At 41.2% G+C, this 16,337-nt stretch overlaps 1 protein-coding gene across 8 annotated transcripts in view; it reads left to right on the top strand.

Annotated features, from left to right (window-relative positions):
* Positions 1-16,337, top strand: part of LOC137346640 (RIMS-binding protein 2-like) — a 326,747-nt gene that overhangs the window by 291,422 nt on the left and 18,988 nt on the right. For all 8 annotated transcript variants that reach the window (XM_068010262.1, XM_068010263.1, XM_068010266.1 and 5 more), the window contains 5 exons: positions 106-229; positions 1,830-2,026; positions 11,004-11,172; positions 13,593-13,628; positions 15,638-15,741. In XM_068010262.1, coding sequence (XP_067866363.1) covers positions 106-229; positions 1,830-2,026; positions 11,004-11,172; positions 13,593-13,628; positions 15,638-15,741 — 630 coding nt within the window. The remainder of the gene's footprint in view (positions 1-105; positions 230-1,829; positions 2,027-11,003; positions 11,173-13,592; positions 13,629-15,637; positions 15,742-16,337) is intronic.

Raw genomic sequence — 16,337 nt, 5'->3', positions numbered from 1 at the left:
TGTTTGGAAGGCTGAAGATGAAGTATCACCTGGAAAAGTTACATTTATGCTGTAATCTATTATTACTTAGATTCTCTTTCTTCGATCTTTGTATCTGTTTTTCAGGGCTTTGCAATAAACACAGATTCAGTATCCCACTGTTTACCTGACTCTCCTGCAGTACAAGTTTTAAATCCCAAGAACAGCGCATCGCTCAAGCTCCACAGAGGGGAGTTGCTGTCTTCCAAAGGTCAGTTTCAGCGCTCCTTCATTGCAGCTTTCAGAGTCTCCAAATCTCCAGTGTTGTAAGTTTGTTTCTCACCCAATGAAACAGTCTTTGCTTCTGTCATAGACTCGAGCTTTTTATTTTGGGGCAGATGGTGGAAAAATGAACATCACAGTTATGCTGATTTAACCCAGTCCAGCTGTACCACCCCCCCCCCCTCCCCCCAATTGCTCACACACCCATTTAAAAAAAAACTAATACATTACTGGATTTTAATGATGAGGTATTAAATATAAAATTGAGGATATAATGTGAATACATATAAAACCTCAGTATGACTAGAGCTGAAGTACTGTGTGCAGCTTTAGGTTCCACTGTAAGAAGGATGTTGAGACGATAGAGAAGATACAGCACGGATTCACTAAGATGCTAAAACAAACACAAAATACTGCGGATGCTGGAAAATAAAAACAAAAAGTGCTGGAAATACCCAGCAGGTCTCGCAGCATCTGTGGAGCAAGAAACAGTTAGCATTTCAGGTTTGGGGCCTTTGTTCTGATGAAAGCTCATAGAAACGTTAACTCTGACTCTCCACATGCTGCCAGACCTGCTGAGTATTTAAAGCATTTGCTGTTTTTATTTCACTTAGATGCTGCCTGGTATGAGGAAATACAAATGCTAAGAAAGACTTTAAAGAAAATTGGGCCTGTTTTTGTTAGAGATTACAGGGTGATTTGAGAGAGATGTTTAAAATTAAGAACAGATGGCACATGGTAGATAGAAACAGACGGCTTCTGTTATTCCTGTTTGTTCTCGGGATGTGGGCAGAACTGATAAGGCTGTATCTATTGCCCATGCTTAATTGCCTTGAGAAAATGGTGTTGGACCTACTACTTGAACTGCTGAAATCCTTGTACTAATGGCACTCTCTGGTAGGGAATTCGAGGATATTGCCTTGCAACAATGGTGGAATGGCAACATACATCCAAGTTGGGATGCTTTGTGAACTAGTGATGATGGTGCTCTAGCGACATTACTGCTCTTGTCCTTCTCGGTGGTAGGGTCACAGAGGAGAGAGGTGCTGACGAAATAATCTTAGTGAGTTGCTACAATGCGACCTTTAGATCATACATGCACAGCCGCCGATGGAACTGCTTTACATTACAGCACACTACCTAGTCTCAATGGCTACAGGTCTTCTGGCTATGGTGTAGCACTGTATCCATGGGACTCCTATAATATTGCAGAAAACAGCCCATATTTCCAATGATTCCTATTACATTACAGCACACTGCCCATGGACATGAGCTTTGGTTTCATACACACAAATATATGGAAGAAAATTCTAGAATCACAGGCAACAAGGGACAGTTATGGAGGCAAGTATCATTGAAGGTGCAGATCAAGAGAGGGCATTGTATTATCTTGGTTGATGCTTGCACTGGTAATGAGGTGTTGAACAAAAGCTTTAGCAGTGTGAAAGGCCATACAGCTGTCAGGTGTGTGTCCTTGCCTGAAGTGTTTGCTTGCTGTAGAGAAATTGCCCAATGTGTATTTGGTCTAAATCTTAAAGTAATGTGAATGAGCTTAGTCTGGTCCTCATCTGCTCATCTTTTGATTTCAGTTTCACCAGCTGAGAGTTCTACAAATCGAGAGACTCCAATCCTGGATGGATACAAGGAGTTAGATGCAAAGGGAACAGCAGATGGTGGTCTTGTTCGCATCTTTGTGGCTTTGTTTGATTACAATCCTGCAACAATGTCACCGAACCCAGATGCTGCAGAGGAGGAGTTGGCATTCAAGGAGGGCCAGATCCTAAAGGTGAGAGCACAGCATCCAGAATAACATTGTTTCTAAAAGCTGCCTTCTAGAGGAAGAAAGAAACATATTGGGTATTACTGTTACATTCCATACATGTGGAAGATTGTCAGCCTCTAACTAAATGTGGGAGAGTTAGTAGGCCTGTTGTTTGATCATCAACAGTCAATCTGACTGCAGCAGATATTTCACTTGTGATGATAAGGATTCTGGTTGATGTGCTCTGAGGAGCAGCTGTGTTTCTGGTGAGGGAAGTTCTACTTTATTCAATTTTTCAAAGAAAATAACCTATTTAAATTATGGTTATAAGTACTGCAGGAATTTTCAGACTTTTTGTAGCACGTACATTAAAAGGCAAATCTTCCAGAATTCCTGTCAGCTCATGTATTGAAAGAACATAAGAAATAGGAGCAGGAGTAGGCCGTTCAGCCCCTCGAGCCGGCTCTGCCATTCAATGAGATCATGGCTGATCTTCTACTTCAACTCCAGTTTCCTGCACTATCCTTGTAACCCTTAATATATAAAAATCTATCTAGCTCAGTCTTGAATATACTCAACGACAAAGCCTCCATAACCCTCTGGAGCAGAGAATTCCAAAGATTCACCACCCTCTGAGTGAAGAAATTCCTCCACTTCTCAGTCCTAAATGGCCTGCCCCTTATTCTGAGACTGTGTCCCCTGGTTCTGGACCCCCCAGCCAGGGGAAACTTCCTTCCTGCATCAAACCTGTCGAGCCCTGTAAGAATTTTGTATGTTTGAATGAGATCACCTCTCATTCTTCGAAACTCCAGAGAATAAAGGTCCAGTGTATTTAATCTTTCCTTATAGGACAACCCCTCCATCCCAGGAATTAGTTTGGTGAACCTTTGTTGCACTCCCTCTATGGCAAATATATCTTTCCTTAGGTAAGGAGAGCAAAATTGCACATTTAACTCCAGGTACGGTCTCACCAAGGCTCTATATAATTGCAGTAAGACATCTTTACTCCTATACTCAAATCCTCTTGTAATGAAGGCCAACATATCATTTGCCTTCATAATTGCTTGCTGTACCTGCATGTTAGCTTTCAGTGACTCATGAACAAGGATACCAAGTCCCTTTGAAGTTCAACACTTCCCAGCGTCTCACTATTTAAGAAATACTCTATTTCTGTTTTTCCTACCAAAGTGGATAACCTCGCATTTCTCCGCCTTGTATTCCATCTGCAAAATTTTTGCCCACTTGCTTAGCCTCTCCAAATCCCCTTGAGTGTCTTTGCATCCTCCTCACAACTCAAACTTCCACCGAGTTTTGTATCATCTGCAAACTTGGAAATGTTACATTTAATCCCCACATCCAAATCATTGTTATAGATTGTGAATAGCTGGGGCCTCAGCATTGATCCTTGCGGTACCCCACTAGTCACAGCCTGCCAATCTGAAAATGACCCATTTATTCCTACTCGCTGTTTTCTGTCCATTAATCAGGTCTCACTCCATGCCAGTATATATCACCTTTTCCCCCCCCCCATACCATGTGCTCTAATTTTCTTTACTAACCTCTTGTGTAGGACCTTATCAAAAGCCTTCTGAAAATCTAAATATACCACATCCACCAGTTCCCCCATAGCTATTCTGCTAATTACATCCTCAAAAAACCCCAACAGGTTTGTGAAACATGATTTCACTCTCATAAATTCATGTTGACTCTGCCCAATCTGACCATTATTTTCTAAGTGTCCTGTTATCACATCCTTTATCATAGATTCTAGCATTTTCCCCTACAACTGATGTTAGGCTAACAGGTCTGTAGTTCCCTGTTTTCTCTCTCCCTCTTTTCTTAAATAGTGGGGTTACTTTTGCTACCTTCCAATTTGTAGGAACCATTCCAGAGTCTATAGAATTTTGAAAGATAAGCACTGATGCATCTTCTATCTCTACAGCAACCTCTTTCAATACTCTGGGATGTAGATCATCAAATCCAGGAGATTTATCGACTTGAAATCCCATTAATTTTGTAATACTTTTTTTAAAACTAATATTAATATCTTGCAATTCCTTGTTTACACTAGTCCCTTGATTCTCCATTATTTCTGGGAGGTTTTTAGTATTTTCCTCTGTGAAGACAGTTGTGAAGTATTTGCTTAGTTTCTCTGCCATTTCCTTATTCCCCACTGTAAATTCTCCTGACTCCATTGTACTGGACCTACATTTATCTTTGCTAATCTTTTCCTTTTTGCATAACTTTAGCAGCTTTTACAGTCCGTTTTTATGTTCCTCGCTAGTTTACTCTCACATTCTATTTTCCCTTTCTTTATCTTTTTCTTGGTCCTCCTTTGCAGAATTCTGAAATGCTTCCAACCCTCGGGCATACCATTTTTTGGCAACTTTATATACCTCTTCCTTTGTTCTAATACAATCCTGGATTTCTTTCATTAGCCACAGTTGGAACACTTTCCTTGCTGGGTTTGTGTGCATTAAAGGAATACGTTTTTGTAAACTATGTATTAGTTCTTTAAATGGTAGTCATTGCCTGCTGACTATCATACCTTTTAATGAGTTTTCCCCTCATACCTTCATAGTTTCCTTTGCTTAGATTGAAGACGCTAGTTTCTGATTGAACTGCATCACTTTCAAACTTCATGTAAAATTCTATCATATTATGGACACTCTTTCCTAAAGGCTCCTTTACAAGAAGATTATTAATTAGCCCTTTTTCATTGCACAATACTAGATCTAAAATAGCCTGTTCACTAGTTGATTCCTCAATGTACTGCTGTAGAAAACTATCTCGCATACATTACAAGAATTCATCCTCCACAACATTAGTACTAATAAAAGTTTACCCAATATATATGTAGATTGAAATTCCCCCATGATTATTGTATTACCCTTGTTACAGGCACTTCTAATTTCCTGATTTATAAAGTGATTTACATTACCACAGCTGTTTGGTGGCCTATAAACAGCTCCGACCAATGTTTTCTGCCACGTGCTGTTTCTTAGTTCCACCCAAACTGATTCTACATCTGGATTTTTAGAACTAAGATCATCTCTCATTACAGGACTATACCCTCTTTAATTAACGGAGCTATCCCACCACCTTTTCCAAGCTTCCTGTCCTTCCTGAATGCCACTTACCATTGGATATTCAGGTCCCAGCTTTGGCTTCCTTGTAGCCACGTCTCTGTAATGGCTATCAGGTCATATATATGAGTTTCTATATGAGCTGACAATTCATCTGTTTTATTGTGAATGCTGCAGGCATTCAGATACAGAGCCCTTAATTTAGTTTTTTTTATGTTTTTGTAAACTCTGGCCCTATCTGCTGGCATACTCATAAGTTTGCAATCACTGTCCCTTCCTGCCATACTCTGATCATCATTATCTTTATTGCCAGCTTGATCTAGTGCCTTGTCATTCCCCTTTAATTTACTCGATCTTCCCCTCATGATACCTTCCCTCCTCTATTTAGTTGAAAGCCCTCTATACTTCCCTAGTTATACAACTCTGGTCCCAGCACAGTTCAGGTGAAGTCCATCCCAATGGTACAGCCTCCATTTTCCCCAGTACTGGAGTCAGTGCCACACAAACCGGAACCCACTTCTCCCACACCAGTCTTTGAGCCACACATTCATCTCTCTAATCTTATTTACCCTATGCCAATTTGCACCTGGCTCAGGTAATAATCTAGAGATTACCTTTGAGGTTCTGCTTTTTAATTTCATGCCAAGCTCCTCATACTCCCTAGGCAGAACCTCTTAGTCTTATCTATGTCGTTGGTACCTACATGGGCCGTGACCACTGGATCCTGACTCTCCCACTGCAAGTTTCTCTCCAGCCCTTAATAGATGTCCCGAACCCTGGTACCGGGCTGGCTGCACAGCTTTCTGGACTCTCACTCTTGCTGCAAAAAACAATGTCTATCCTACTGACTATACTGTCCCCTACTACCACTACATTCCTTTTAACTCCCCCACTTGAATGACTTCCCTGTACCTTGGTGCCATGGTCAATCTGCTCATCCACGCTACAGCCCTCGCTCTTGTCTATACAAGCTGCAAGAACCTCGGACTTGTTGCTCAATTGCAAGGACTGAGGTTATTCCACTCCCACCTTCATGATCCCCTTACCTGCCTGACTCGCAGTCACACCCTCCTGTCTCTGACCAAATTAGATGACCCTATCCTAAGGGGTGTGACTACCTTCCAGAACAAAGTGTCCAGGTAACTTTACCCCTCCCTGATGCATCGCAATGTCTGCAGTTGGGTCTCCAGCTCATGTACTCTGAGCCGAAGCTCCTCAAGCCACAGACACTTACTACAGACGTGGTTGCCATGGATTGCCATGGCACCAGGAGTTCCCACATACTGCAACTGTGACACATCACCTGTCCTGCCATTTTTAGAACACAAAAACACAAGAAATAGGAGGTAGACCATATGGCCCCTCGAGCCTGCTCCGCCATTCAATACGATCATGGCTAATGTTGGGCTTCAGTTCCACTTTCCTGCCTGCTCCCAATATCCCTTGATTCCCTGCAGGATCAAAAATCTGTCTATCCCAGCCTTAAATGTATTCAACAATGGAGCATCCACAACCCTCTGGAGTAGAGAATTCCAAAGATTCACAACCTTTTGAGTGTAGTAATTTCTCCTCATCTCAGTCCTGAATGATCGGCCCCTTGTCCTGAGACCGTGGCCCCGTGTTCTAGATTCCACGACCAGCAGAAACAATCTCTCAGCTTCTACCCTATCAAGCCCTTTCAGAATCTTGTATGTCCCAATTAGATCACCTCTTATTCTTCTAAACTCCAGAGAATATAGGCCCAATTTACTCAGCCTCTCATTATGGGACAACCTCCTCATCCCAGGGACCAAATTAGTAAATCTTCGCTGCACTGCCTCCAGTGCAATTATATCCTTTCTTAAATGTGGAGACCAAAACTGCACACAGTATTCCAGTTGCTGTCTCAGCGAAGCCCTGTAAAATTTTGGTAAGACTTCTTTATTCCTATACTCCAATCCTCTTGCAATAAAGGCCAACATGCCATTTCCCTTCTTAATAACCTGCTGCATCTGCATGTTAATTTTGTGCGTTCCTTGTACGAGTACCCCCAAGTCTCTCTGAACATCAACACTTACCTGTTTCACACCTTTTAAAATATATACTGCTTTTCTATTTTTGCGACCAAAGTGAACAACTTCACACTTCCCTACATTATACTCCATTTGCCATCTTGTTCCCCGCTCACTCAACCTTGTTCAGTCTATATCACTTTGCAACCTCACACAGCTTAGCTTTGCTTTACGCTCAGGTGAGAAGGGTGTCTAGGGGTCTTTCTCAACCTTCACCTGGTCTTATTGTAACAGGGTTTTGTTTTTAAACACACTGTTTTTGAGCACTCTCACTGCATTCCAATTATAAGGCAAAGATATTAGCACAAAACTGGCTTTCTTCGGTTTAAAGAAGAAAAGTGAAATTTTTTAAAATTTAATCTCCAATTCGGTTAACGCCTATGGATACACGCCGTGTCCACGCTAGCATGCACATACGATACACACATGCAAATAGGGACAGAAGAGAGCAGAAGAAAAAATAAAGTGAAAAAGTTTGAGGCAGTCTCTGAAGGGGGTTTGTTATTATGCTTCGAGCTTGCTGTTGAGTCCTTGTTTGTAGGTAGATCTTGCTTTTCGTTGGGGCCCAGTATTCTTCTTAAACCTTGTTCACAGTCGGAGACTTTTCTCAGACAGGAGAGGGGTCTTTTAAGTCCAGGAGCAAACAGCTTTCTGAATTCTAGATTCCACGACCAGCAGAAACAATCTCTCAGCTTCTACCCTATCAAGCCCTTTCAGAATCTTGTATGTCCCAATTAGATCACCTCTTATTCTTCTAAACTCCAGAGAATATAGGCCCAATTTACTCAGCCTCTCATTATGGGACAACCTCCTCATCCCAGGGACCAAATTAGTAAATCTTCGCTGCACTGCCTCCAGTGCAATTATATCCTTTCTTAAATGTGGAGACCAAAACTGCACACAGTATTCCAGTTGCTGTCTCAGCGAAGCCCTGTAAAATTTTGGTAAGACTTGCAGGTCGATAGGTTAATTGGCCATTATAAATTGCCCCTAGTATAGGTCGGTGGTAGGGATTAGTGTAGGATTAGTATAAATGGGTGGTTGATGGTTGGCACAGACTCGGTGGGCCGAAGGGCCTGTTTCAGTGCTGTATCTCTAAACTAAACTAAACTAAACTGCTTCTCCAATTTAAAACTCCCCTAGTGGGCCAGCAGGTGGTCACGTGACCGACTGGTTTGACCAGGTCTCTTTTGTGTATTGGGGAGCAGGGACTGGTTCCTTTGTTCCAACAATGTCTGCTAGTATGCAAAAAATGTCTTTCCAGTTAGGGGCTGGAAAACCCCTTGTAAAAGGCCTTCTTCCCAGCAACAATTTTAAAATTTAATGTCCAGGTGGCGAAATCTATGTGCCTCATTCTTGGTAGGTGGGGGCCTGCATGACATTTGTATCATCAGAAAACTTAGATACATTACTCTCTGTCTCTTCATCCAAGTCATTAATATAGAGTGTAAATATCTGAGGCCCAGCACTGATCCTTGTGGCACCCCACTCCCTGCCAACTTGAAAATGCCTCATTTATGATCACTGTCTGCTTCCTGTCTGTTAACCTATCCTCTATCCAAGCTAACATATGACCCAAACACCATGAGCCCTTATCTTGCCTCATAATCTTTTATGTGGCACCTTATCAAATGCCTTTTGGAAATCCAGGTATATTACATCTACTGGTTCCCCTTTGATAACCCGACTAGTTACATCCTCAAAACACTTGTCAAACAGGATCTTCCTTTAGTAAAACCATGCTGACTTGTTCTAATCAAACTATGCTTTTCCAAGTGTGATGTTAAGACTTCTTTAATAATAGTTTCCAGCATCTTCCCAACGACTAATTTTAGGCTAACTGGCCTGTAGTTCCCTGTTTTCTCTCTACCTCCTTTCTTGAAAAGCGGTGTAATATTTGCCAATTTCCAATCTGAAGGGACCATTCCTGAATCTAAGGAATTCTGGAAAATCATAGCCAGCGCATCCACTATTTCTGCTGCTATCTCTTTTAGAACCCTAGGGTGTAGGCCATCTGGTCCCGGGGACTTGTCAGATTTTAGTCCCTCAAGTTTCTCCAATACTTTTTCTCTTCAGATATCAATTTCCTTAATTTCCTCACTCTTTTTAGCCCCTAGGTTACTGCCTATTTCTGGTATGGAACTTGTGACTTCTACTGTGAAGACAGACACAAAATATTTGTTCAGTGCCTCTGCCATTTCCTCATTCCCATGATGATTTCTCCTGTCTCTGCATCTAAGGGACCAACGTCTACTTTAGCTGCTCTCTTTATTTTTAGGTACTTATAAAAGTTCTTACAATCTGTTTTTATAATGCTGGCTAGTTTACTCTCATATTCTATTTTTTCCCTTTTTATCAACTTTTTGGTGGCCCTTTGCTGGTTTCTAAACCACACCCAATCCTCAGATTTGCAACTATTTTTTGCAACATTGTAAGCGTCTTCTTTTAGTCTAATACTCTCCTTAAGTTCCTGTATGAGCCACAGAGGGGTCTTTCTTGACAAGTTTTTGTTTTTGAATGGAATGTACTTTTGTTGATCCCTTTGAATTGTTTCTTTGAATATTTCCCACTATTCATTTACCACCATACCTTCCAGTCTATTTACCCAACTATCCTTATATAAAAACAAAATACTGCGGATGCTGGAAATCTGAAATAAAAACAAGAAATGCTGGAACCTGTCTGATTTATTTGCCTTACAATTGGAAAGCAGTGAACAAGGGTTCACTGAGGGGGAGCTAAAAACACTGTGTTTTTAAAATTAAATCCTGTTAGGGTGAAACCAGGCAAAGGCTGAGAGGGAACCCCTAGACCCCATTCTCACCTGGGTGTAACACACTGCTTAACCAACCTCCTAACCAGGTCAATAATTTGTCAATATTATGTCGAACCTTATTGAATGCTTTCTGGCTGTCTATAAAAACTACTTACATTGACATTCCCGGGCCTACTATTTTAGTTACTTCCCCAAAAAATTCAATTATATTTGTTAGACATGACACATCTATGTTGGCTCTCTTTAATCAGCTCAAATTTCTCTAAGCATCAGTCACTCTGTCCCTAATTATAGATTCCAATCACTTCCCCACAATAGATGTAAGACTAATGGTTCTAGAATGTCCTTGTTTTTCTGTCTTCATTCTTAAACAATGAAGTTACAGTTGCAGTTTTGCAATCTAAATGGATACTTCCTTAATCAAGTGCGCTTTAGAAGATTATGATAAAGTATCTGTAATTACCTCACTTACTTTAAAAGCCTGGGTGGAAACCATCAGGTCCCGGGGATTTGCCAGTCTTCAGTGCCAGTATTTTTTCTAATACTGTTTTCTTGTTTTCGTGAGTTCCAGTCCTTGATTCATTATGATTTGAGAATGGTCTGATCGCTCTATGTATCATGTGACTGAGAGCGATCAATCTCTATTGTTGCATTGATGAAGGAATTTTCCAACAGGTGAAATAAATGATTTGCCAAAATATAGTGTTAAAAATGTTTTAACCTGCAACCTTTCCAAGTTATGCCATTCTCTCAGCCAGTTGCATTTCTGCCTGCACATCCATATGATCCCTAATCACTCTGACACTACGTCTTTGAGGACAGTTCGAGGGAGCAAATGCATGGACAGACAACAAAACTACTATTAAATATAAGCCTATTTTCAACTGCCTACTGAATAAAATCAGTCATGATGATGGGAGATTCCTACCTGGCTGCCTCTCTTCCACAAGGGGATAGCTATGGGAGTGTAGGGTCATCACTGGTGAGTGAAGATGAAAATGGAGCTCAGCTGGGAAAGTGTGTGAATCTGGAGTAAACTGGATATGAGACTGAGGGAAAGGTCTCCTTTCTGAACAATCTCATTTCAGGTGTTTGGTGATAAGGATGCCGATGGGTTTTACCGTGGAGAAGGCAATGGCCAGACTGGCTTTGTGCCATGTAACATGGTCTCAGAAATCCAGGTGGATGATGACGGAGTGATGGAGCAGCTCCTACAGCGGGGTTACCTGGCTCCCAATATGTCCATGGAGAAGCTAGGTGAGTAGTGCATTGCACTGATAGTACTGTTTAACTGAGACTATTGCCTTCTATTTTTAGGCTGAACAAATTCAATATATGGTGTAAAATATTAAGTAATTAATTGGAACAACAGTGAACAACAGAAGCATTTGCCAGATATTTTTCTAATGCTGCAATAGAAATTATTAATACAAGTGAGAGGGAAGTCAAGTTTGACTGAGCTAGGATGGAAAAAGAAGATGGATTTAAATGGGTTAGTGTTAAGAGAGTAGGCAAATTTGACTAGGTTAAGAGTCAGGTAGGTGGGGTTTGACATGGTTTGGAATAAGGGAAGGCACAGTTAACAGGTTTGAAATACTAGCCACGCTTAAATTTATCAACAGTTCCCAGCTGAACACGTCTAAACACTGAAACTCAATATGTTACTTGCATATGACACCATATACTGATGCTCTCTCATCACTTCTCTGTGACACCATATACAGGTGCTCTCGCATCCATCTCAATTTTCCAAACACAAAAGGTTTCTTGAAGGATCCTTAAAATTATAAGTGGCTTTTCAAATAATCAGAATCATTGGCTTGCAGTGGCCGGTGTGCCCTAACTGAATGTCCATTCTGTACTGAAATCTAGTGTTGGTACTCTAGTGTGGTGCCCATCATCTACAAAACCAAGACCTGAACCATGACCAGTTCAATCAGTGGTCGCTTGCAGTAACAGACGCTCAGCTTGAAATGTGAGAATCTGTGTAGATGAAGTGAGAACTTGATATCAGAGCAACACGCTGCTCGGTCTGGAGTTCCCTAATATAAGATGGCTAGATTTATAGTGCGATACCAGGTTCACAGCTGGTAATGCTCTAATTATTTTCACCCTTCATGAGAAATCTTATTCTGGAGCTTGAAAACTGTGTTTTGCAGTGAGCTTGACAGCTTCAGAGATGTAGCTTCCTGTGTCCTTATCACTTGTAATCACCATCCTGCAATACAGAAACTCTAATGGAAGAAAAGCAGGGTTGAACCCGACTAGGGCCAGGCCCATGCTGGGATCGGGAGCCATATCTGGGGTTGGGGCTCGGATCATGAGTGGGCTAGCACTACATGGTCAGTTTATTTACTTTATATGCTTTTAAAATAAACCTCGAAACTAATACATTCTTCCCTCCATCTCCCACCTCTGCCCTCTCATCTGCCAGTGTAAGTGTACATCAGTGGAGAAAAGGTCACTCAAATATACACACACACACACACACACACACACACACACACACACACACACACACACACACACACTTCATTGTTTCATACATTAGATGGTACACTTGTACTCTTTATGATTGTACTCTTAACTAATCGAAATTGGGCAAAGGGCCAATTTTAGATTAGTTAATGGTGACAATTCTACAATTATAAGGAATAGAAGGATATGAGGGCAAGGTGCAAAGAGGCAGTTAGAGTAGGAGGATGCCAATGTCAATTATAAACGCAGGCATGGATGAACTGGACCCAATGGCCTGTTTCTGTGCTGCAGATTCTATGTCATTGCACATGGGACTGGAGATAACATGGGGGCAGAATTAGAATAGGGTGAGGACAGGATAGTGGCAGGGCAAAGGGTCAGCTTAGGGCTGAAGTCCTGCTGCTGGTAATGACAATTCATGGAAATCCTGAATAATTAAAGGGAAAATAACTATTGAATGTCTCTATATCATGAGACACCAAAGCAAATGGAAAAATACTGTTCTGTTTGGGAAAAGACTTTGAATGTCCTGCTGGCATATTTTGAAGTCTGTGGATGCTCCACTCAGGACTTGGACAATGTAATGTAATATCATATGATGTGAATGGAATATATGAGCACAGTGCAGTGCTGTTTGGAAAACTACACAACTAGTGGCACCAGAGCTGGAGCTTATTGCCCTTGGGATCCTGATGTTCCCCAAACATCACTGTGCCCCATTTTTCCCTTGTTTCCACAGGCTTCCATTGTGAGGTAGGTATACCGCTATCTGCATTCTGCGCAGCCTGATTCAACTGCTGGTAATAGCCAAGAGCTGGCAGTACCACATGCCAGACCCACTGGTCTCTGATTTACTAACCTGACATGATTCTGCTCTGTCTGTCTCAGCTTCCTGCTTTATTGTGCTGCTTTATTTCCTCTTTTTTTTCTCTCGTCTTTTGCTGTATGAAGGCAGTCGCACGCTCTCTCAACCGCGACACCGCACTGCGCCTCCTCCGAAACCAAGGCGATCCAAGAAAGGTCTGTCTCACTTCGTGCTTAAATTTTTGTTGCCTTTTTCATTGAATATGTTTCTGTGTCTGTGTTTGACTTGCTGCTTCCTGTTCATTGCCTAATAGCATGGTGCTGATGTGACGATGTATAAGTAGCTGGTCCAGAATGAAAGCAAGAGTCTAACTAAATAATCTCTGCTCTTTCAGTGCAATCCGACAAGTGGGAGGACGCTCAACAGCAAGGTCAGCAAAACCTACTCTCAGCTTCTCCTCATTTTTCTATAGATAATTAAATTGAAATTCCATTCACATACAATCATTCCAAGGCATGGAAAGCTAATTTCAATGTATGTAGCTATTTCATAAAAGTACTGCACTGAATGTTCCTACATGATTTAATTATACAGAGAGGTCTTGACAGGATGTATGATATTAAGCTGCTACAGTGTAATTATATTGAGCAATCCTGAGGATATGTGATAGTGTTTTTATACGGTATAAATAATCAGATCTTTGAGGAAGTAATATGTGCTTAGATAAAGGAGAACCAGTGGATGTACTGCACTTAGATTTCCATAAGGCATTTGTTAAGGTGCCATATCAAAGGTTATTGCGAAAAATAAAAGCTGATGGTGTAGGGGGTAACATATTGGCATGGATAGAAGATTGGATAGCTAACAGGAAACAGAAAGTAGGCATAAATGGGTCATTTTCTGGTTGGCAAGATGTGACGAGTGGTGTGCCACAGGGATCAGTGCTGGGGCCTCAACTTTTTACAATTTCTATAAATGACTTGGATGAAGGGACCGAAGGTATGGTTGCTAAATTTGCCGATGACACAAAGATAGGCAGGAAAATAAGTTGTCAAAAGGACATAAGGAGGCGACAAAGGGATACAGATAGGTTAAGTAAGTGGACAAAGATCTGGCAAATGGAGTATAATGTGGGAAAAGTGAAATTGTCCATTTTGGCAGGAAGAATAAAAAAGAAGCATATTATCTAAATGGTGAGAGATTGCAGAGTTCTGAGATGCAGAGGGATCTGGGTGTCCTAGTGCATGAATCGCAAAATGTTCATATGCAGGTTCAGCAAGTAATTTGGAAAGCTAATATATTGGTATCATTTATTGTGAGGGGAATTGAATACAAAAGTAGGGAGATTATGCTTCAGTTATATAGGGCATTGGTGAGACCACATCTGGAGTACTGTGTACAGTATTGGTCCCCTTATTTAAGGAAGGATGTAAATGCATTGGAAGCAGTTCAGAGAAGGTTTACTAGACTAATAGCTGGAATGGGAGAATTGTCTTATTAGGAAAGGTTGGACAGGCTAGGCTGGAGTTTAGGAGAGCAAGAGGCAACTTGATTGAAACATATAAGATCCTGAGGGGTCTTGACAGAGTGAATGTGGAAAGGATGTTTCTTCTTGTGGCAGAATCTAGAACTAGGGGTCACTGTTTAAAACTTAGGGGTTGCCCATTTAAGACAGAGATTAAGAGAATTTTTTTCTCACAGAGGGTCATGAGTGTTTGGAACTCTCTTCCTCAAAAGGCAGTGGAAGCAGAGTCTTTGAATATTTTTAAGGCAGAGGTAGAGAGATTCTTGATAAGCAAGGAGGTGAAAGGTTATTGGGGTAGGCGGAAATGTGGAGTTGAGTTTACAATCAGATCAGCCATGATCTTGTTGAATGGCGGAGCAGGCTCGAGGAGCTGAGTGGCCTACTCCTGCTCCTAATTCGTATGTTTGTATCCTCACAGGGCATGAGATTTATTAAAAGCCTTTAGTGTCAATCCCAACCGTAATTAATTATTTCATTGATCCAGGTGCTTTGTAACATTCTGTTTCTAGCATTTGTTTGCTAAATCATTTATTAACCAGTTTATTGTTCGAAAAGTAATTACAGTGGATTCACTGTCACATTACATGCTTCTGATGTTTTATGAATTAGCAGTGTAGAATGTTTCACAAACCTACTCTTTGTAACATGCATTTTCAGTAAGGAAGGTAGAAAGGGCTCCCATATACAAAATACATAATATGTTTAGAAGTTATAATGGACCCCCATTGTATAATGTGTATTATCAGTGAAGAATGTATAAAGGACTCCCTCTGTATAACATGCATTATCAATGTCGAAGTAATAACAAATCCTCTCCCCCTTGTTTAATTTTCTTTTTTATGACTTCCTCAATTGCACCATTTAGCAGATCTACCCTCCATGATATTCACCACTAGCTTTCCTGTCTGTTGCAGAGTGGAATCGGCCTGGCAACGTACTGCAGAAATTGCCTATGAAAAGAATGGTGGCTGTATTTGACTATGACCCCAGGGAAAGCTCTCCTAATGTGGATATTGAGGTGCGGTGCATCTGTTCAGCTCACATGGCCAAGATTTATCCAAGTCAGCATCTTAAGACCAGTTAGAACAACAGTAGCCTCTGTTCCTCAGCACCTCCACCCCCTGCTGCCAAAAAACCTGATTTAGTTACTTCTGGGATACGGATTGTAGGGTTTGTTGGTCAAGCTCACAGAGTAATAAAAAATGGTGACGTGGGCATCAGAACTGCAAAACTCAGCCAAGGACTAGCAGGGTGCATGTTAATCCTGTTAATTTTCATGGTGAGCTCCAGGTTGTAATCTTCTATAAAGAGTTATTGAACAGAGGCCAATTCTCTACATGAAAAGTTGCCTGGGTCCTCATGCGTACTTCCTAACGGTGAGTTGCAGAGTACCACGGAACATAGCTGCAAATTCACCACCAAATAACTCTTCATCATTAACTCAACTCCACTGGTCACATTCCCCCACAAGTGCCGTATCATCCAACACCCATTAATTTCTAACACAATTGGGTTATTTACAGCGCTAAAATGTAATGTGCATTTCTCTACAGCCATCTCATGTGAGCTTGAAAAATGAGTTTTCCCAATATGACAATCCCAGGGATAGCTGTA

This window comes from Heterodontus francisci, chromosome 30, assembly GCF_036365525.1.
Source record: "Heterodontus francisci isolate sHetFra1 chromosome 30, sHetFra1.hap1, whole genome shotgun sequence".
Taxonomy (NCBI): Eukaryota; Metazoa; Chordata; class Chondrichthyes; order Heterodontiformes; family Heterodontidae; genus Heterodontus; species Heterodontus francisci.
This window is presented reverse-complemented; position numbering and strand designations above follow the sequence as displayed.